This window comes from Amorphotheca resinae (assembly GCF_003019875.1).
Source record: "Amorphotheca resinae ATCC 22711 unplaced genomic scaffold M430scaffold_6, whole genome shotgun sequence".
Lineage (NCBI taxonomy): Eukaryota > Fungi > Ascomycota > Leotiomycetes > Helotiales > Amorphothecaceae > Amorphotheca > Amorphotheca resinae.
In genome coordinates, this window is record NW_020194476.1 from 175,855 (window position 1) to 196,863 (window position 21,009).

At 47.0% G+C, this 21,009-nt stretch overlaps 7 protein-coding genes across 7 annotated transcripts; 4 read left to right on the forward strand and 3 right to left on the reverse strand.

Annotated features, from left to right (window-relative positions):
* Nucleotides 1-796: 796 nt before the first annotated feature.
* M430DRAFT_75514 (hypothetical protein) lies at nt 797-1,731 on the reverse strand (the record flags this gene model as incomplete). Its single annotated transcript, XM_024869551.1, has 3 exons — nt 797-1,218; nt 1,266-1,572; nt 1,618-1,731. Coding segments are annotated over 3 exons (843 nt in total), but the record flags the coding sequence as incomplete, so codon positions are not given.
* A 404-nt stretch (nt 1,732-2,135) lies between these two features.
* On the reverse strand, nt 2,136-2,947 carry M430DRAFT_237912 (hypothetical protein). The gene is made up of 2 exons (XM_024864966.1): nt 2,758-2,947; nt 2,136-2,712 (listed from the first exon to the last, which is right to left on the reverse strand). Coding segments are annotated over exons 1-2 (573 nt in total). The 5' UTR covers nt 2,760-2,947; the 3' UTR covers nt 2,136-2,141.
* Nucleotides 2,948-3,412: 465 nt separating this feature from the next.
* M430DRAFT_42029 (hypothetical protein) lies at nt 3,413-4,778 on the forward strand (the record flags this gene model as incomplete). The annotated part of the gene is made up of 3 exons (XM_024867521.1): nt 3,413-3,650; nt 3,827-4,286; nt 4,346-4,778. The coding sequence occupies 3 exons, from the start codon at nt 3,413-3,415 to the stop codon at nt 4,734-4,736; spliced, it is 1,089 nt and encodes a 362-aa protein (XP_024720689.1). The 3' UTR covers nt 4,737-4,778.
* Nucleotides 4,779-6,207: 1,429 nt separating this feature from the next.
* M430DRAFT_34922 (hypothetical protein) lies at nt 6,208-7,473 on the forward strand. Its single transcript, XM_024866639.1, has 4 exons — nt 6,208-6,747; nt 6,795-7,131; nt 7,187-7,269; nt 7,322-7,473. The coding sequence occupies exons 1-4, from the start codon at nt 6,308-6,310 to the stop codon at nt 7,353-7,355; spliced, it is 894 nt and encodes a 297-aa protein (XP_024720690.1). The 5' UTR covers nt 6,208-6,307; the 3' UTR covers nt 7,356-7,473.
* A 1,736-nt stretch (nt 7,474-9,209) lies between these two features.
* Nucleotides 9,210-11,053, forward strand: M430DRAFT_58531 (hypothetical protein). Its single transcript, XM_024868737.1, has 2 exons — nt 9,210-9,370; nt 9,439-11,053. The coding sequence occupies exon 2, from the start codon at nt 9,439-9,441 to the stop codon at nt 10,840-10,842; it is 1,404 nt and encodes a 467-aa protein (XP_024720691.1). The 5' UTR covers nt 9,210-9,370; the 3' UTR covers nt 10,843-11,053.
* A 3,325-nt stretch (nt 11,054-14,378) lies between these two features.
* Nucleotides 14,379-14,906, forward strand: M430DRAFT_70746 (hypothetical protein; the record flags this gene model as incomplete). Its single annotated transcript, XM_024869501.1, has 1 exon — nt 14,379-14,906. A coding segment is annotated over one exon (528 nt), but the record flags the coding sequence as incomplete, so codon positions are not given.
* Nucleotides 14,907-18,566: 3,660 nt separating this feature from the next.
* M430DRAFT_66399 (hypothetical protein) lies at nt 18,567-20,018 on the reverse strand (the record flags this gene model as incomplete). The annotated part of the gene is made up of 3 exons (XM_024869224.1): nt 18,567-19,199; nt 19,258-19,645; nt 19,936-20,018. The coding sequence occupies 3 exons, from the start codon at nt 20,016-20,018 to the stop codon at nt 18,606-18,608; spliced, it is 1,065 nt and encodes a 354-aa protein (XP_024720693.1). The 3' UTR covers nt 18,567-18,605.
* Nucleotides 20,019-21,009: the final 991 nt, after the last annotated feature.

A 21,009-nucleotide genomic window follows, 5' to 3' on the forward strand; every position in this document is an offset into this window, starting at 1 on the left:
TTACCACACACTCAATTCGCTATCATATATCCCATAATTTTCTACTTTGATGGGATATCGTACTAGCGCATTTGAGCCTGGGGTAGTTAAGTAACGCCGTTGGACAACCATGATAGTGGCTGTCACCACTTCGCAAGCATGGTTTTATCCACTGGGTGGGCATCTACACTGTGAGGTAGCAAGCATCATTAGTACAACCCTGTTACCAACGCATCCCTTGAAATAGACTGTGGCGGGTAAAGCCTTAGTTATAAAACTCTCCGCCTCCCAACCAGTTAAAGAGGAGTTGCTCCGTCTCAATAAGCCTAGGTCTGGAATGAAGCCCAGAATTGATGAACTACATAATTTTGTAGACCTAGGCGATGAGTGAGATGGAAGGTTAATGAATATCGAAATCGTCCATGGGAGACAAAATTGCAGCCCAATTAGAAAGGCTCAAGATAGAGGTGTCAATTTAAGTGCCTGCGGGGCAACTACAGCAAGTCGAATGAGTAGAATAAGAAATAAAGTTTCTGAAAAAAAATTGGAGGCTGCTATATTTTGTGACAAGCCACGAGAAAAATTCCTTGGGCCACCTGAAATGTATGATGACCTCTTTAACATGACAACAATGCCTTTCCCGCTTCGTAAGCATGTCAAGCCAGAATCTATCCCGTCTCAGAGTCATTTAGAGTCATTCTAACGTAGCTTATTGACGAGTAGAAGTAATTCACAATCGACCGAATGCCTTTAGCCCCCTTCCTAAGCCTCTGGTATATTCGGGCTTAACATTCTTTCTCCCAGCGATGATTTCCACCACCCCGGCCAGGAGCATAACTACCACAGCTGCCCATGTGAGGAACATGTACTTGTTTCCTTTGTACGCATACACGCCAATCTCGTTGCCATATCTGTTGATAAGCCCTACGGCCTTTATCTGCACTATAGTGATGACAGCCGACGCGATTAGGAGTGAGAGAAATGACAGAGATATCAATCCCCAGTTGTAGAACAGAGCAAAACGCGAGGTGGGCGTGACCAGCGTAATGAGTGTGCCTAGGATAACAAGACCAGTAGCGGTGGCTCCTACAGTATAGAGGACGAATAATGTATCGAGTGCAGTGCTCAGATTATTTAGACCATTTTGGATGTCCGATGGCCAGCCGATGGCAGAGAGGTCGAAGTGTAGCTTTCCAAGCTGGAGCTCCTTGCTAAGCTGATCGGAAATATCAAAATGGTCTAGTATGTTGTTAATACCTGTTTGAAGCTGTGTAGATAATACATACACATCGCCGTCGGCTTGGTGCAAGACGAGACATTTAGCTGTGTGCCTGGCGTGGTAGCGTCCGGGCTGTATGTTCCCTCACACATACCCATCAGATGCATACTATACCACTGCTGGATTCCCAACTCCGCAGCAAGCTGATCGGTAACATGCCCGATTACGCTATTCAAGTCGCTCCCGATTTCTCCTCCAATGGAGCTGTGGAAATCGCGGGCGATGCTGCCGAAGATAGACCCCAGAGAAGGGGTAGAGCCTGAAGAAGGGGCTGTTGTGGGGATAATATTGTGGCCAAGTGTAGAAGTGTTGAGCTACGGGGGATATTAGTAGGGGAATATAGGAGAGGCAAGACGTACAGTAATGATATGGTATTCTTCCAAGAAGCCCGGCTTGTGGCCGGCGAAGAGGCAAAAAATAGAGAGAACGAGTGCCGCGCATGCGCATAGCAAAGGAAAGAGTGTTGAGATGCGCATTTTAGCCTTGATTGATACGGAGACTGGAATCTGCGATGGCACGAAGGTCAAATATTACCATCGGTCCCGTACTTTTAAACTAACCCCTAGGGTACTGATAAACACCCGGATGTAGGGGGCCATCCAAGAATAGGAGGGGTTAGGCGTGAAGATGACCAGGTGTGCAGCCAATAATCACATTCTCGTTTCAAGGTTTCAAGTTATATCTGCATCAGACCTCAAGCTCACATTGTTGGTCCAAGATTATTTAATGCATACACAATTGGCAAGGCTCTGCCTTTTGTTAAAAATTGGCACGACTGAGTTAAGACGTATTTAATACACGCAAAAGAGGGGTTAATATACCAAAGTTGCAGTAAACATGTTCTCCAGTGATTAAACGGGAGCTTCCCATTACTATCCCACGACTATGTACTTCCACAAAGAGAAGACAGCAATTTATGAAGCCTCCATGGTAGGACGTCCCTGTACTGCTGGTACCGACTTTTCCAGATAATCGTTGACGCAACCAGTTCGTCCTCCTCGGGCGGCCAGTTCCAATAGTACACTAGACATATCATATCCTGCAGCCCACTCTTAACCACCCTACAGCCTAATAAACTACAAGACACGATTGGGTAGACTTCTAAGGTCTGGCGAAGGCCGATGAGTGGAAGGTCATGTTTCATATATACATAAGCACTGTCTGAGGATTCGAGTCGAGATCTGTAGACGGCGTGTGCCATTAGACGAGATTGCCTGCAGACCTTGAGCATTGTAAAAGGTCCAGCCCCCCAAACCCAGCGGTCTTGAAGCAGGTTGTTAACTCGTATGGTAATCTGGATCGGGCGTGGCGCAGGTATAGCAAGTTGCCATATGATGTCTTGAATTTCTTGAGGGAGACGAGGAGTCCTTCGGTATTTAGTTAGATAGTTTTGCACCTTCGCTCGATGTTCCGTAACTATGTTGAGATTGTAGATGAACTGCTGAGGTTTCGCCCTGAGGAAATTAGCATCTGTTGAGAATTATCGAGGCTAGGCTCACATTGGTATCCAAAATTCTCTTCTCCCTTCTATTGCTTGTCGCTGAAAGGATTCAACTTCTTCACGGGTCGAAGCGTATATGCGAGTACGGGATGCTGTGAATCCTCAAGTCACGAATGAATTATTCTGCCGTCGCCACCTTGTCTCCAGGGCGATGTGCGCGACCATGCAGTTGGTGATGGGCCAAGCAATCCTAGAGCCATGTAGGTAGGCGGCATGATGGACTGTGCTAAGTGGCCCAACGGCATGCGAAGGCCATCCGGTATGTGAGGGTCGTGGTGGCCAATGCGGGACTTGGCCGTCCGGTAGATAGGGGATGAGCCGCCTCGCTAATCTGACATCTGTTCCTGCAGGGCCACCCCATCAAATATCTGATGGTCGCTCATGAATGGCCCACATAGCTGACGTAAATGCGCCCCTTCCCGCGGCCAAAGAAAACGACCATACCATCCATAAACTGAGGCTGGTATCGTTCCTCTCCAACATTATGGAACTGGTCGAACTCCCTACGGCAGCAAACCACTGTCACATACACCTCGTCATCGTCCACATTTTCACTCCGATTAATTTTTTTTTCGCAGAGCGTGTACTTCTATACTCCTTTTGCATTGCCATGGTCCATGCGACTCGTTGCTGTTGCCTACAATAAAATCAAAATGCTACCACCTTGGAGTTTACTTTGTCCTATCTTTCTAGCGACTTATATGTGGCTCGTTCGCGTCTTGCGATACCAACGGGAACATCATCTCAAGACGCAGTATGCGTATTCTGGTCGAGACTCACTCTCGCAAATGACCGTTCATGATGCTTGGGCAATACAGCTTAATCTGATCACTTTAGAGTTCCCGTGGGCGTTTATGAGTGCGCTGAAAATGGCCGTTTACGCAGTAAGTGGTAAGGCAATTATTGCGTGACAGCCCTGACTAAGTCTTGCTCTTAGGTGAATGGGATTCCTTCTATAACAAAGCTGCTAGTTAAAACCAATCGACTTCAACGCCAGTCGGGTCGCATTCATAAAAGATATACGGATATGACACTACTAATTGGAGAGTTTCTGATCCATCCGCCAGAAGACATGAGGTCGATAAAGGCAACCAGTCGAATGAATTGTATACACCAGTTGTACCAGCGATCGGGGCAAATCTCTAACGACGATATGCTCTACACTCTCAGCCTCCTGGCATCATTTCCAATTGAGTGGGTTACCAAGCATGAGTGGCGTAGGCTAAATGACCTTGAACAATGTGCCATGGGCACTTTCTGGAAAAGCATAGGGGAAGATATGGGAATTGACTACTCTCCCTTACCATCGGCTACCGCAGGTTGGAAGGACGGCCTTCACTGGCTTGAAGAGGTTTCCGCCTGGGGCAGGGGCTATCGACTCCGCCATATGCGAGCAGACCCCAACAACAAAATTGTCGCCTCCTCAGCTATGGAGGTAGTGTTGGGGACCACTCCCCCTCCCCTGAGGTCGTTGGCTAGATGGGGTCTCTTGGCTGCCTTAGATATTCCACTTCGCCGGGCTCTCATGTACGTAACCTCTTTCCTTATCATTTGCTATCATATAACTAACTCTACGACTACGCAAGGCTCCCGTCACCTCCATCATTGATTTGCCTCGCTTCCTCACTTTTCGTGGAGTTTCGTCGGTGGAGTCTTCGCTATTTCTTTCTTCCCCGGCCGTATTGCCTCCGTTTAAAGCCGCTCTCAGCGGCACCAGATTACAACGGTCGATATCATATTGACATCTCTGGCGCGATGCCTTATTATGTAAAACCTACTATACTCAACCGCTGGGGACCATCAGCTTGGGCGAGGAGAACCCTTGGGCTGCCAATTCCAGGCGATCAGGGCGATGCATTCTACCCTAGTGGCTATTGTATTGAGGAACTTGGTCCTCGCTTGCCCCTGAAAGCAGGGATGAAGGCTATGGAACACAGCGTCTTGACACGACGGAGGGGTCGTTGCCCCTTTGGATGATATTTCTGTGCCTAAGATCAAACAACTCTTTCGTACAATAGCTTTAGAAGTCCAATACGAGGCAATGTCAAATCTCTCCCAAAAAATCCCAAGACCCCATAGATCGTCCTGTGGTACTTAACCCGTGCGTCCTTGTTACCAGCGTCTGCGCCGTCTGTTAAGGGGGTGACGGCCTTCATGGCACGAACAATATCATCTCCACCTGGAGAGCGTAGAACTTCCGACTGCTCTGAAAGCAGTAACTACGCGCGATCTGTGCTTGACCTCGGAAATCAGCTCTTGGATCACTAATGACCAATTTCATGCCGCTTTTGAGCCGCGATGGGGCCGTAACGAGATTTGCACACTGAGTCATCGCGAAGAAGAATATTCGTATAATCCTCGACGCTCATAAAAGAAGTTTTCTTGTGAGTCCGATCGCAGTATTGCCTTAACGGCTTCAAAACGTGGGCATTTTGACCTGCTTCAATCGTAACGAGGGTCCGGCTCATGGCCCGCACCTCCCATGCAATATCAGCTGCGCCTGTCTTCCTTCAAGGCTGGCCTGCTTGCATACCCGGGCGTCATCGGATGGGGTTTGCTGCATTGTCGTGGTGACTGCCGGCGACTTGCAATAGGAGGTGCATAAGTGAGTGTCGTTTCCCGGCTATATCACGTCTCCTGTGACTACAGATGCGCACATGCTTTGCAGTAATGGCCCCCCGGGGGGTTCGTACGCGCCCGGCGCCGTGCCATGGAACAACACAACATTGTCGCAAGTACAAACCTTAGTTGGGCCTACAGCTTCAGACGAGAAAACCAATCTCACGCATCTCGACATGCGCAAACTTACCTTGCTCACTGTCCGCCATGGCGGGGTTTCTATAGACACCGCATATACCTCGAGGGCAAACCCATCGCGCGTAGGTCGGTTCTCGGCAGACTAAATGAACATTGGGAAGACGTCACCCAGCATAGCCAAGTCGTCTAGGAGCAGCCTCGGCGCCACCCCAGGTTCCTTAGAGATGCAAGTCAGCTCGCACTTACTTTCTACCATTGTCTCTGTCTTATGTGATACCAGTATCTCCGGAGTCATCGCTGATCAGCTAATTGGCAGAGCAAGAGACGTCCAACGGGGTAAGCACTGGCGAAGCAGCACGCGACCCTCAAAAAGCCATGCGGCCACTGGCCTCTGGACTCTGGCATTTCGCGCCAGCTAGACACACATCGGAGGAGCATAGGGGGGTCGCCAAGGCAGGAACACTCAAATTACAAAAGCCAGAGGGTCCAGCGGTTCCGGTACCAACGAAGCCGAAGCTTTGTAGTCATGGACACTGGAACAAAAGAGGAGAAAGCATTAGTAGCCGTCGACGACGTGGGATTGGTCGAGCCGCCAGATGACGGACTCGTAAGCCCGGAATGGCTAGTCGGCAAGAGGGAGTGGAATCGGGCATCCTAAGTGCGCGAGAAGCCTCCGAACTGCCGCCACAGAGCAGGCTTTTCAATTCAAAAGTTAAATTACACTCGGTCTCTAACGGGAGCTCCCAGAGCAGTACGATTGAACACAAAATACCAGGGCCAAGAAGCAACCTATGTCGAATATCCGTCTGGTCGTGAACGAGCGCGACACCCTAGTTTACAATGGTCGAGGCTACGTGGATGACAATTACTGGGTCCCCAACGATGATAAGCAGCAGAATCAACTTGATATTGCACACCATCTGTACGGTTTGACGCTTGGCGGCAAATTGTGCCTCGCGCCAATTAAGAATCCCAAAAAGGTCCTCGATATTGGGGCTGGCACGGGAATCTGGGCGATGGACTTTGCAGTTCAGTACCCCTCAGCACACGTAATCGGGTTTGACCTTTCACCCATAGGCCAGGTACGGGCTATACCCAATGTGCGGTTTGAAGTAAAGGATGCGTGTAGTCCGGACTGGGGCTACGAGCAGAGCAGCTTTGACTTTATCCACGCCCGCGGAATGAATGGCTGTGTTTCGGACTGGGTAGCTTTCCATCAACAAACCTTCGCGTGAGTTTCTTGCGGCTTACCAGTACCATCTGATAACAAGATCATAGCTGTCTCGCTCCTGGTGGCTGGTATCAACAGATCGAAATGTCCGTGACCCCTACGTCAGATGATGACTCTGTTACGATAGGCAGCATCTTTGATAGGTGGGGTGAGACCTTACTCGAAGTTGGTGACAGGCGTGGAAGGGATTTTCGAACCCATGGCCAGATCAAAGGCTATCTCGAGGCCGTTGGTTTCGAGGATGTCGTCGAGGTTATTTATAAGCTCCCCATTGGACCTTGGAGCGAGGACCCGCGTATAAGAGATATTGGGCGGTGGAATTTGGTACAGTGGAAGGAGGGCATTGAGGGCTGGTCGCTGGCTTTGTTGACTAGAGTGCTCCGAGTGAGTTCCCCACGGTACCATGCTCTGGATTTCTGATGCTTACTGCGGTTTGGAGTGGTCTTACACGGATGTACAAGCGTACCTCGACAAGATGCGCGAGGGCTTGGGAGATCCTACAATCCACGCCTATCATTTCATGTAGGCTTTTTCCCGCTTTCCGTTTGTTTAGTGGCTGACTATACGTGCAAAGGCATGTTGTGTACGGGCGGAAGCCCTTGTGTTGACCAGACAGCTGAAATAAGATATTCAAGACAAATCAACATCTATGTTAACAGAGGATGTTCGGCATTTTGTTATTGCGGTACTGTTATTTCAAGCTAGTAACACCATGCACCGCCTTCCATTACCCAAGCCTCGCAGCCCATGCATCACCGTTATCATTTCTCAACGCCCCCCGCTTTAGGGTCGTATTCGAGAAAAGTGTGTCTATTAACATAGCCTATATAGACCACGTATTCATGAACCATATCACAGCTGCTTCGGTGTTTCTCCCCCGCCCTCAAATTCCGGCTGCTTTTCCAACGTTCAAGACCTCCACCTTTTATTAGATGGCTGCGCTGCCGTCCTCTCCACCCGCGGTTACACATAGCAGACCGGCTCCGATACCCCCTACCGTCTACAGGATACACCGCGCGCGACGGGTCGTCCACGGCACAGCTGCCTACGACTATTGTCTTGCTCACCTATTCTTCCCATATCACGACCAATAGTTCTTATGAGTGTGACCCTTGTGGAATTAAGATGATCTTAGCAGCGCATGAACAAGATAGCAGAATATCATAAATGGAGCCTATATTGGATATATCTAATCTTTGAGTATGGTAAGGGCGAGACAGAAAATTAGAAGTAAAACTCTGTCTGGTGCAATTGTCCATCCGGGCGCTAGTTCTTCCACCTTCTGTTTGCTAGTTTTGCCTGCTCGCCGCCTCCTATGGCCACCTGTCATGGCCCTATAAGCTTGGAATGCCGCAAATCATAAGGCATTTCGATAGCGTCCAACTCTGGTTCCATCATTTGTCGGTTAGGTTATATTCAAGAGTGCTCATTCAACAGTGGAGTTATGTGATCTTAGAGTTTGTTGCGCGTCGAGGAAGGCCAAGAAAAGGCGCGTAAATATACCCGAAGGGTACATCATCACCAACTGCAACTTAACACAAACTATGCTAGCATAAGCTCTAGTAACCGCTCGAGAACATGCTATGATCCATGGAAATATGTGCCATCACACATGGAGGCACGCGTGCGGCTATATTTACGCCTAGTTGTGGCAGTGATTTGCTACTTCGAGAGCCTTTCATTGGGGAAGGCGCTTTAAGAATTGTAGTAGTAAGGTAATACGACGTTGTAGAGTCCTTTGCGAAATCCGGCGCTAATCGAAACCGATTAAAGTGGCCTCCAGGGCGTTGGGAGTGAGTAACATGCACTTCCTCTGATTATTGGATAGCACAAGGCGATCCCGATCTCAAAAATCCTTGGGTGGCCGCCCTGGTCGGCAGTTGAAGGCGCAGTTTCTGTACCGTCGTAGACTCGCCGTATCGCGACGATTATGCCCCTGCTTTTAAGCGCCCGGAGATCGATTAACCCTGGGCTCTCTTCACATTTGCCGTCGCCTTTAGCATGACTAATTTTGCCCAATCTTTTTGTTGCACATCGCAAATTTTGGCCATCATTTTGGCCACGACCCGTTCGTTCAGTGTAGGTTTTTATTACACATCACAAATATGTGACCATCACTTCTAGGCCTTGGGCACGACCAATCACGCGAGTCCTAACAGTTTTGTTGCGCATCGCAACGCTAGTTGGCCATTATTTTTTGACTATGCCCTTGACCAACGACCCACCAGTTCGGCCACCTCATAGATTGGCGGCCATCGACGATCATATAGGCGTCGACGGAACTTCTCACAATTGTGCGACATGCGGCTTGTCGTGTGGTCCTCGGCGGTGCCCCACCTCCGTTTCTTATAGGCATCACACTTTGTAGGTAACGATCCCCCAAGATGAGAACACGTAGGTCACATGTTACGCTGGTTATTAGAGGCCAGACGGGCGATGAACCCTACACTCAAGACCTACTTACAAAATCAAAATACCCATCTGTCTCGTCTATCTTCATCGTTAGATAGATGGCTTGCCGTAACACCATCTTTGACGGCGAAGTTGACCTGGCTGCAACGTGCTAGTTTACCCCAGACCAAAGCGACCTCCTTCCTGAAGGCCAGGACCCATAGCTGGCTAGGTACACTGTCACACTGCTTTATCTGGTGGCGCCAAATCCTTGTGAGCCCTCGCTGACTTGCACGACAGATGACGAAGCGAGCAGCAGAACTCGCTTTAGTTCGCGAGAGATATGGGGAGACTGAGGCATCATGTAAACGGATTGCCCCTCCATCCACTCCAACAAAGCTCGCTCCGCCTCTTTACATTGCCTCAGTTAAGGAACTTGCAAATACAAGCAGTACCAGAGCCAGTGCTTGCGCGACTGGCTTTGACAGCGCGATAATTCGGCGGATCAGGAAGTGTCTGGAACGTGCCAACCACACCGGCACGGTGGAGGCGGAGGCCAAGGCAGCGCTCTATCTAGCGTCACGTTTGATGGGCCAGTATAATGTATTGCAGGCCGACGTCCTCTCCCATGAGCCACCTGCTACTCAGAGACAATACGCTGGGCAAAGCGTGGTGTCAATTAAGCGCACCGACGGCGATAGGTCCAAAGCAATGAAGCATCAGAGCTATGTAGACGGTCTCTGCCATGCCATGGAGCGCTTCTTTGACTGCAAATCCTACTCAACTACCAACCTCTTCGCCTTAGAATTGACTTTCTACGGCATTACAGAAAATACTGCCGCCGCCGCCATGGCCTTCAAGATGGTTTACAACTTGATTAGTGAATGGGCTCGGCCTTACAAGGGGGTCGGGTGCAAAAACAGCTATTGCCTAGGGGTCTCCGACGAGCTGAGCAGGATGGCGAACAGAGAGAAAGCAACGGAAGAGGCCGAGGCAAAGAGGGCTGAGAGAGAGGGCATCGCGACTAAGAAGAAGGCAGTTGACAGACAGTTGCAGATAGGCCCTCCAGCTCCCCACCTTGAGGCTTCCAACAAATCTGCGACTCCCGAACCAGCCGATGCTACAAGCAGTATCGACAATGAGTCTCCTCCCCCCCCATATGATGCTTCTAGCATAACATGGTCGGACTGGGTGGCAGATGGCCTCGGCGATGGCGCTGACCCCGAATTCACTGAGAATGCTTCCGAGAGTGCTGAAGACTCTGTCGAACCGGATGTCAAGGTGGAAGATGAATATAGCGGTAGTATTATCGAAAATCTGGACGAAGACATGAGAAAGTTCATCAAGCTTGAGAACCTCTCCTCTGAGGCCTCTCTTCGAATGCATTCGCAATTACCGCCTCATACAACAAGTCTCGAGCTCACTCTTCCTCCGGGATGTGACCTTGCCATCAAGATGGAGCCAATGTCCGGCACACTATCAGGCCCAGACAAGGTCCGGGGTTCGGAATGGGTATCGCACATGCAGCTCGTTATCTTTCGTGCGGCAGCGGCCAAGATTGCAGATGACTATGTTGAAGAGAAAGGCATCAAGATCCATCACCAGTCAGCCAGACGCACCGTGATACACAATCGGGCAGCCTATAGCCAAGGGGTCAAGGATAGCAAGAAGATCGATGTACACAGGAGGAGGATAGAGGAATGAGACACCGCGCTGGAGGTTCTGACCATGCGTCCCTTACAGTTATCCCTTCGACCATGCAGTTATTTTTCAGTTATTTTTTATAGTGTTGAATCTTGTAAGCCTATGTAGAGCTATTTATGAGTGATACGGGTAGAAGTAGAAGTCAAGTTATATGTGCTTGAGGTTTTATTATGCTAGAATAATGAAAGCCAATGCTTCGTTATGAGCGGAGAGATTACTTGGCATGACGGGACTGATGGTATATTGCGATAACTCCCTGGTAGGTTGCTCTTGTTTCGTCTCCGTTATGTAGCCTGTCAAAGTAATAACCTTCCCGTCATTTCACTAATCGCCTTCCACGGTGTTTGTAATCTTCTCCATTCATGATATTTTCATTGATCTCAATAATTATTTGCTATCCGTTGAACTCTGTTCGGGAACTAGGATACATAGATATTCGGTAATAGCTAACTATAAGACTATGATGCGACACCAGGCGTCTCGGGGTCATTCTATGTTCTCCTATCCGTCCCTTTTGCGTGGCTTGCGCCTTGCCGTCATTTTCTCAAGCTCTTCTGGTAGTACATGCTTCGGGAGTGGGGATACATGTCCCTGTCTCCTGTCAGCTATGAAGTTGGGTAAATAGGAAGAGTGTCAGCTACTATCTCGGCCAATAATAGCGGCAGTGCACTGCCATAAGTCGTATACTTGTTGTTTCTCTTCAGGATTATGGCTATGTCAACACCATAGCCTTCTATCTCACGAGCTTTGATAAGCAGTGTTTCTATTCTCCTCCTTGAATTTCCATTTCGGCGCTTTGCAGCGAGGCTAGCCTCACTTAGCATTCTCAAAGGTGTGTCGTAATGTAGAACAAGAGACAAAAGTATGGATGCAGAAACTGGAAATCGGAGGCCTCCTTGCAAAGCAGGTTCCAAGTGGTTATAACACAGAGCATTAAACGTGTTTGGACTTGAGACCCTCAACTTTACTAGCTATATAGTGTATTGCATTTAACTAACGTGTTCGCAACCTTACGTGACTACATGTTTGAACCGTCACCATAATGATGATTGCCTCCATTACCAAATTGATGACCATTCTTAATCAAATACTGTTCTCATCACTCCTCATATGTGGGTAGTGCGAGCGGTGTGGCACTAGTTTAGTGGGTATGCAGCACTTGGGTGACGGTATTCACGGCCGGCAGATTTATCGGCCGCCGTAACGACCCACCTTTGGGTTAGAGCTGCCTGTACGGCATCCATCATTCAAGTTATGGCCCATCAAAGTTGGTCAAAGGGTGTAGAGTGGGTCGGCGGTTCAAGGGCCAGACTTTAGTGGGGCGTGCAACGGAATTTGGTTGCCTCGCTGAACAAAAATATATAGCCGCAATTGCCTCGTCCTTCGTCACTCCGTAGTGCCATTGCACTCACTCGCTGAACTGGTGTGAGCTCCCGCGCAGATATCCGGGCGTCCAGTGAAGTAGGTTCTGATCATTCAGACTAAATTGCGCTGAGCTGGTGTCAGTCCTTGGCAAGTCACAAGACAACCGGGCGTCCAGCGAAGTAGGTTCTGATACATCCAGACTAATTGCGCTGAACTGGTGTGAGCTCCCGTGCAGACATCCGGGCATCCAGTGAAGTAGGTACTGATGTGTGACCCTGGCTTCTCAGGAAGACAGCCAGGCATTCAGTCTAATTTTCGCTGAGCTGGTGTGAGTCCTTGGCAAGTCACGAAGACAACCGGGCGTCCAGTGAAGTTGGAACTGGTGTGAGATCCTTGGCTTCTCGTGAAGACAGTCAGGCATCCAGTGAATGGCCAGCAAAAGTCGAACTCCCACCTGTCCGTGGTGCTGGCTACGAACCTATGATTATATTTATATCATAGAGCCAACGGGAGACTAGCGCAAATGATGAATCTAGAATGTGCGGAAGATACAACACCGTACTGTATACAGTGACATTCGAAACCAGCTTCAGTCTTTACTCTATAATTTGGCGAGAGATACTGTTAGCATATCCGTACCCATGTATAAGTGGCTTAGCACATTACACGTGATAAGTACACGGAGGTAGCGTGGTATGGACTGGTCCTCGGCTTAGATCGACATTCCCTGACTAAGACTGAGATACGACAAGACAAAAAAGGATATAACAAACGTGATGTAGAACTAAAGTGAGAAGAGCTAGCAAAGGATAATACACGTTTGGTTATAAACATTTGTGAAGTGGAAGATGGATACATGGAGATGGATGGATGGATAAAAGGCAAAGACAAGTAGTGGTCAGGTGGAAGTAAAAGAGTTGCCTTCTATAGGGTTGCTAAGTTAGCATTGCTAGGGCACAGGCACTTAATAAACAAAGGATTCCCTTTATAGAAATAAGAGGGCAGAGTTCAGTCTATTTTGCTATATAGTTATTAAGATAATCCGAGCCTCCCTATAACCTTTATAATCCTTATACGTTAAAGAGTAAAGCTAATAATCCTACTTTATCACAGTTGCTCTATTGTATTGACTTAATCACTCTGGATATTACTATCCTCGACACATGGTATATCGGAAATCTATAATAGTATTAGAACTATCTAGTGTTATATTCTCTAGTAAGTCCAAACGATAGCGCTCTTGGGTATAGTAGACGGGCTACGAGCTATAAGTCTCAAGGATCCAGAGTATCTCTTATTTTGCCCTAGCGGTAATAACTTATAGCTTCAAGAAAAGTTCGATGACATCCCCCGCTATATATTCCGGGTGTTTACCCTGAAATCAGGGGGTACGACCAACAGGTCCTAGGCAAAATCAATGGACGCTAGGTACAGTACTAAAAATAGTAAAATGGATATTTTCACGAGAGAGGATAAGGAGCAAGTGGTAAGCATACTGAATAGATATCTCCGCTAGTGGAAAGGCGCTAAGGATAACTTAGTCTTATAGACTAGCTCGCTGTTATTTGTACTTATATATATATTCCACCTCCATGCTAATTCCACGGATAGATTGGATTTTGATAATATTTTCCTTTGTATTATCAATACAACTAAGTTCCCTAAAAGCGTTTTCTTTCGATATATGGACCTTATTTAGGCCTATTGCTTATTTGATAATCACCTAGAGGACTTCGTAGGTCTTCGATTGAAGAAGGACTTTTACTTTGGCGAATACCTATCGTAAGGAGTACTAAAGATTGAAGACAAATACTAAATCGTTTTAGCTCAAATAATAATCAATTAAGGTTTATATGATTTGCGCCACGAATTTAAGGACTTTATATACTAGGAACTTGGTCTAAAACCCTATTGGGTATATCCAGTAATCGATCTCCGTAAGGACCTATACCGGGCTGATAGTCCAGAGTTAAGCAAGGAGAAGCTATAGATAGCTATTAATATCATATAATCTTTCCAATCACGCTAGGCGCTGCCTGTAATAGCTAATCTTATAATGTTATTTCCTGGATTAAAAGAAGATATCGCTATTATATAGGCATTCAGAACAAGCCCGTTCACAGGTTCGCTTTTTTTCTTAAGAGGAATAACCCAAACTGCTGCGTCGGTCGGAATGGATTACAACGTCAACGGGCAAGCTTGTGGTGCCTAGTACGACACTACGATATCGGTTGGAGAATGAAGCCGCATGCCTCGAATACCTAGCTGGTACTTGTATTCCTGTGCCAGCTCTAAGAGGCGTCTTTCAAGATGATGGCGCGGTCTACCTTATGACTCCATACATTGACGGTATCCCCATGTCTGAGCTAGATCCTGTCGACAAAGAAGTGGTGATGAAGGAGCTAGAACAACACATCGCTACTCTACGGTCATTGCGATCCAAGACACCCGGTATTCCGGGAACATCAATTATCTGCCCTCATTACCGCCTCTTTAGAGGATGGAAACCTCTAAGTGTTTGGAAATGGAAACCTAAACCGGATATAGAAGAGTACGTCTTTTGTCACAACGACGTCGGGCAACACAATGTCCTCGTTGATACGAAGAGTCTAAAAATCAAGGCAATAATCGACTGGGAGTTTTCGGGATTCTTTCCGCGTTGGTTTGAGGCAGCTTTGTGGAAGCAAACCGGGTCTGCTCCTACAATTGGCGATGAAGATCGACTAAGGGCATGGTTAATCGACAACTGGTTGCCCTACTATTGGAACCTTCTATTTACCCACCATCACAGGCTCACCGCCCATGACTTAGTTAGTGGCTACTCTGGGAATTGCTTCAAAGGGTTTAAAACCTTTGATATGGCCAAAGACTACTTAAAACGCAACGGGTGCTTTACTTTTTACATTCTCGAGGAGCCGGCGGACGGCCCCAAACCTAAGTCTAATAAAAGAGCCCCCCGATCATCATACTATGCAGTGGCAAATGGGAGGCACGTTGGAATATACTCGGACTACAAGTAAGAGCTGTGGCATTCGCTTCAATTGCCTATAACAGGCAATACTGACTTTGGGGACAATTAGAACAGGAGCAGAGCCTCAGGTCAAGAAGTATAGCGGTGCCTGTCATAAATCCTACGCAACTTTCGAGTCTGCAAATGCGGCCATGCAAGCACGAGAGCAAATCGAGTACCGAATCCCAGTCACCGATATGGGAAGTGACACAACGGATGAGGATGAGATCGTCGCTGGAGTAAATAATATGACTTTAGAGACATAACAGAGCTTAGGTTGATCAGCAAGATTATTTGATTTTAGATCTCTTCGCCTAATAGTTGCAATATTATCTCGGACACGTTTTTGATACTTTTTACAGCCCGAGGCCTGTTTCATCACAAGAACTTTTCTTCTGGACGTACGAAGGCTTCATGCGAGCCGTAGGCTAGCACTCTCGTTTATAATTCGCCGAGATCTTCTCGCTAAATAGTACCAATACAGTTAGCTTCATGCAACCCATGCATTCCTGATTAGCACATAACACGTGAGAGGTACATTCAAGTACTAGGTACTTCCATGCTTTGTCCAGTGGCTGCCATCGGGTATTTATCTTGCGGCTCCCTAACCTGACAGGCTGGGAGGTCAGACACAAGAAATGCTAATCGTCAATGAGTGCCTGGCCATTAGAGATCCTATGGAGCCTGTGTTTCTTTGCCCAAGTTCGACTGGGCAACATGGCCATTTACTGGTTAGCGCTAAGCGCCTGAGGCTGGAGCTAAGCAAGTTGTTTGGAAGTTTCATGTCCAATCGAGTTACAACAAGATCTAGCGGAATGCCCCCCTCGCATCATTGCGGTCTAGCGTGCCATAGCTGCCCCTGTGGCACAAGAGAAGCGATACGCCATTATCGACAATGTGAAAGCGGTTCAACGACGTCGCCAAACGTCTATTTTCGTATAATGCGGCGCTAATCGGACGTACGATTATTCCCTAGGACGAATTAGAGTGAAACCCTACTATTTTTAGAAGCCTTTAGAATGTATAAGATTGAACTCTAGGGAACTCTTGCAAGTAAATTCCTTTTCCTTGTACCCTATATTCTCAAGTTTATTTCCAGTCTCAAATTGGGGATTAATCTATAAAACTCTTTGAATACTAGATCGAAAAGACTAGCCTATCATGTGTTTTGGGCAGAAAGCTGACGGTCACGATGCGACCTTTCAGCCATATCGAAAGCCTCAACAGAAAACCTCGCGTAAACCAGTCATTCCTGATGCAACCTTTCATCCGTATCAGACAGAGCAACCAAAAAAATCAATATTAGGTAATAAATTCACGTACCAACATCCGCGACGACTACTAAGCTTTTTATTTTTTAGTTAAAAGCAAAGACAGGGGACTGTTTAGAAATCCGAGACTATTCAAATAAGAGACGTGCTAAACCGGAAACTTGGTTATCATGTCTTGCCAAACTATCGGTGTATTATCTTATTGAAAGGGGCAACGCTGCAAATCTTGTTATGGAGCATGTCCCAAGAATTAAGTGACAGGGACGACCTTACCAATAGTTGTCTAAGCATACAATTAAATAGAAAGTACACTCAGACTCTATGGCACTCTATCCATAGCTGGCTTCATATGTGGGTGGGGTTCAGTTGCATTCGACAAAACTTGGGAGGCTCCCCGGGGATTATTTGGAGATGAACTTGAAAACTGGCTCTAGAATACGGATGGATGGTCGAGATTCAATTCCCCTTGATAATTGTGATATGCTCTCTAGCTCTATACTAGATTTCCAAGCTATGCTTAATAATCTTACTCTGTATTTCTTTATATCAATTGTTTTGAAGCATTATTTATAGATTTTGATTAAGTTACCTTGGAGCCGTCTCCTATTAGCCGAAGCCTGATTATTCTCCCGTTATTAATGCCTCGCTCGGTCTCTCCGTATTCCTTTGAAGCCTTGTGCATTCTGAAGCCATCAGAAAAATGATCGGCACCGATTATATGATTCAGAGTATAGGAGTGAATCCTAGCTCAGGAGCCGCGGCACATATGTATTTATATCTCAAGGGTGGATTTCTTCAAGGGCAAGAGGTAATCCAGGGGTAGATGCAGGGGAGACGGGAATTTTCGGACTGGGCTTAGCAGCCCGCTAGCCACATATTAGACCTGCAGTGATGTGCAGGATAACTAACACGCTTTGATTTTTGTCTAGATACAAAGGCATAACAGAGGAGTCTACTATGCCTGGTATAATCCAAGCGCACGCGCAGGAAAGTTGTAAGGATTAATTCCCCACCTATTATACAAAGTAATCGTTAAATATGACTTGATTATCAATCATTAATAAACTTATAGTCCAATATATTTTAAACCTCACTGATTCTATTTCCCGTCACGATCTCTTTTATTAAGCCTCCGACGTACAATGCGAAGGGCCTTGTACTGTACTGTATGCCCTTCTCTCTTTATGATCCTATAACTGCATTCCTTAGCTATAACTTCGGATATCAAATGTATAAGGGGTCGAGAACGTAAGAATTCCGTTATTCCTAGAGCCTAGATCGCATACCGTATGGCGAGGCGTACTGCTAGAGAGCTGCTATCCTGTATTACTGTAACAAGCAGGAATGAGGCGCGCATGGACATAAGGTACCCTCGTTAGTGCTCATGTTTGGATATTTGGTTAACCCATTAGATTCTGATAGGCTATATCTGCTCTCGACTATGTCGTACTCGTTGGTCTCTGTCTGGAAAGAGTCACTATCCAATTTTATATATTCATCTATATGCCTTGTCATCATGAGAAAACAATCCATATTCTGTAGGGTTAAATCTTACCATGGCTTGATCACAGGATTTTAAAGAGGATTCTATGCACTGTGAATAAAAACCGATTTATCTGCTGCCACTTAATCTTTTTACAAGGCCTGAATATCACGCACGTAGCAATAATAATGGAGAAGGATAACTAATGACAATGACGACTAGTAATGGTGACCCAGGCTGATTGCGATGGGAGTTAACATTATCCAGGAGTGCCTTCGGGCGGAAGGGAGCTTGTCCCTCACGAAAGCGAGGGGTGTGCTGGGCATAGTTGCTGGAGTAGGGAAAATTCAGGCCTAGTCTTTAAACATCTGGCAAGATGAAGAGAATCGCAGTTGGACGAATCTGCAGTTATTCTATCTTTCATAAAAGCAAGGGCGAGCGTGTAAAAGTAATTTGTGGCTGCGGGTAATGCTGGAACTGAAGTGTAGTTTATGTTAATGATATTTGAAATATTCCAAACTCCTATAGCTTGATCTTATTTGCTTATCATGGGGCCACGATTCCCTTCCAGTCTATTCGAGGATTGTAAATAATACCTCTGTCCATACACAATTAGAAGGACTTAACCAGTACCTCATTCGATATTGAATATATCTAACAATCCCTTTTCCTTCAAGTGTAGCTCTCCATCCACAAAATCCCAAATTAGTTGCCTACACACCGGAGAGGTTGTCTGAGGCATCGGCTCTGCAGGCCAGATCCTATTAAAATACCTCCCACCGCCCTCCCCTCCCCTCTTCACAGTGGCGCACGCCTTCGCCGTTGCCGCCCTCACAATCGCGAGACCGCCCTGTTCCGCATCGACGCCGAAGACACTAACAACCCTATTTAACAGCCTATCCAGAAATTTCAAAGGCTTCACCTCCGTGCCACCCTGGAGAGGTGTCCAGATCCCTGTGTTCACGTATCCTGGGTGGATGCCGTTGATGGCGACGTGGCAAAGGGTGGGAGTGGAGGAGAGTTGGGATTGCAGCTCTGTGAGCCAGGTCTGAAAGTAGAGCTTGCTGTGGGAGTAGGAGCGCGGGTCTGCGGTAGTGTTTGCGTTCGAGAAGTTAAAGGTCCCGTAATATTGCATGCAGGAAGTTGTGCACACAATGCGGGGATCTTCGGCGCGGGCAAGTGATGGGAGGATGTGCATGGTAAGGTAGACGTGTGCGAGGAAGTTGACCTAAGAAGCTCATTTAGCCCTTCTCCGGAGATATTACTCTTCAGAGGTTGTTATTTACCTGGTGGACAAGCTCGAATCCATCTTTAGTTTTGGTGAGTTTGCCACTCGCTGTTTTACCCATGCCAGCATTGTTAGCAAGAATATCGAGAACATGACCAGTAGACAGCCAGCGTTTTGCAAATGCCTCGACAGTAGACAAATCAGCCATATCACAGGGCCACCATTCGATTTTCGACGATTCATGGCCCGCTGACCGGGCTGCGGCTATGCAGTCTGCCACTGTGACGTCTGGGTGCTTCTCGTGGGGAGGAGGCTGGCGACATCCAAGAACGATACTTGCTCCACACGATGCGAACCGTAGGACGGCTTCCCTGCCAATGCCATTGTTCCCACCTGTGATAACGATCCACTTGCCACGGAGGTTAGCATCGGGGAGTGTAATGTAGCTGCCCTCCAGACCTCGAGCTCCTTGCCAAAAGCGCCAGAGCCGAGATGCATCGGGGAGTTGTGTGTTATGGGCAGTTGTCATTTGACGGAGGTATGGTATCCCGAAATTGAATCCCGAAAGCAAGAGAAATGCAATTAAGGTAAATATATATCTCGGTGGTGATACCGATACAACGTGCTGTCAGGGTACTCGGAGCTCACATCAACCTCCCCCCGGGGTATGATGAATATATTTTTTACATGGAGATGGGAAGTGTAAAATAATACGCTGTTGAAATAGAAAATGTACCTGGATGCACGACGCCGCGCGGGCGAGAGCAGCCAGCCAACTTGGCTATAGGCTAATCTACGGTTAACTATTATCTTAAGCATTAAGTGGGCATAATACGGCTCTACAATTGCAAGGACCAGCAACTAGTTAATGGCCACACATAACCAGGCCATACCTACCACTCCCAAGCACATAACTCCCTGGCAGCTATTATACAAATTATTGCACTGTCTGCAATATGATGGCCATCACCCTTAGGTGGCAAACCAACCAATATCGTCCTGGCACCCACTTAGTGATACAGCCCACCATAGCCCACCACGGATGAATTACCACCTCCCTGCATCATCACCGCCTGGCAGCTATAGGCTCACATAGTCTTCCGTCATCTAAAGTACATAAGGGCTTTAACATACCTACTAGTTAAGGCGTTTTTCTAATATACTTGACAAAGTAGCACACAACTAAAAGATTTAGTCGGCAACTATATACCGCCCCCTACTAGACTTAATGACTTAAGATTAAACTAGAGGGATGCTACCTACTGATCTAGACGGCGTTACTCCGGATTTCCTTACTACGATAGAGCTAAAGACGGTTAGTGTTACTTTTATTCCTCTCTTATCTTAACTACTCTAATAGTTGTCCTAGGCGTATAGCTACCTACTCTATTAGTTATACGATAAGAATATTATCTAGTACTATAAAGACAATCTAGAGGCCTGTAACGCGCTCGAGGTAGCTATTTAAGAGAGTACCTACCTAACGCTCTAGCCTAACCCTGCCCTAGTAACTTCTAATAGCGACGTACCTGTCGATACTACTTCTGTAGCCTCCTAGTATAGTACAGAAGAATACGAGAATAGCCCGGACAACACTAGCTAGAATACAATCTGTGATTAGAGCTTACCTAGTATTAGTACTTAGTACAAGAGCCTCTTCCTTAATTATCCCTACTAAGACATATTAACTAGGGAACAAGGAGTTAGGGATAGAGGATACTAGGTAAACTTAGAGGATAGAGAGGATTCTATAAAGGAGTAGGCGAGGGTTACTCTAATCGACTACAGACATTAAGCTTTAAATCTCTTG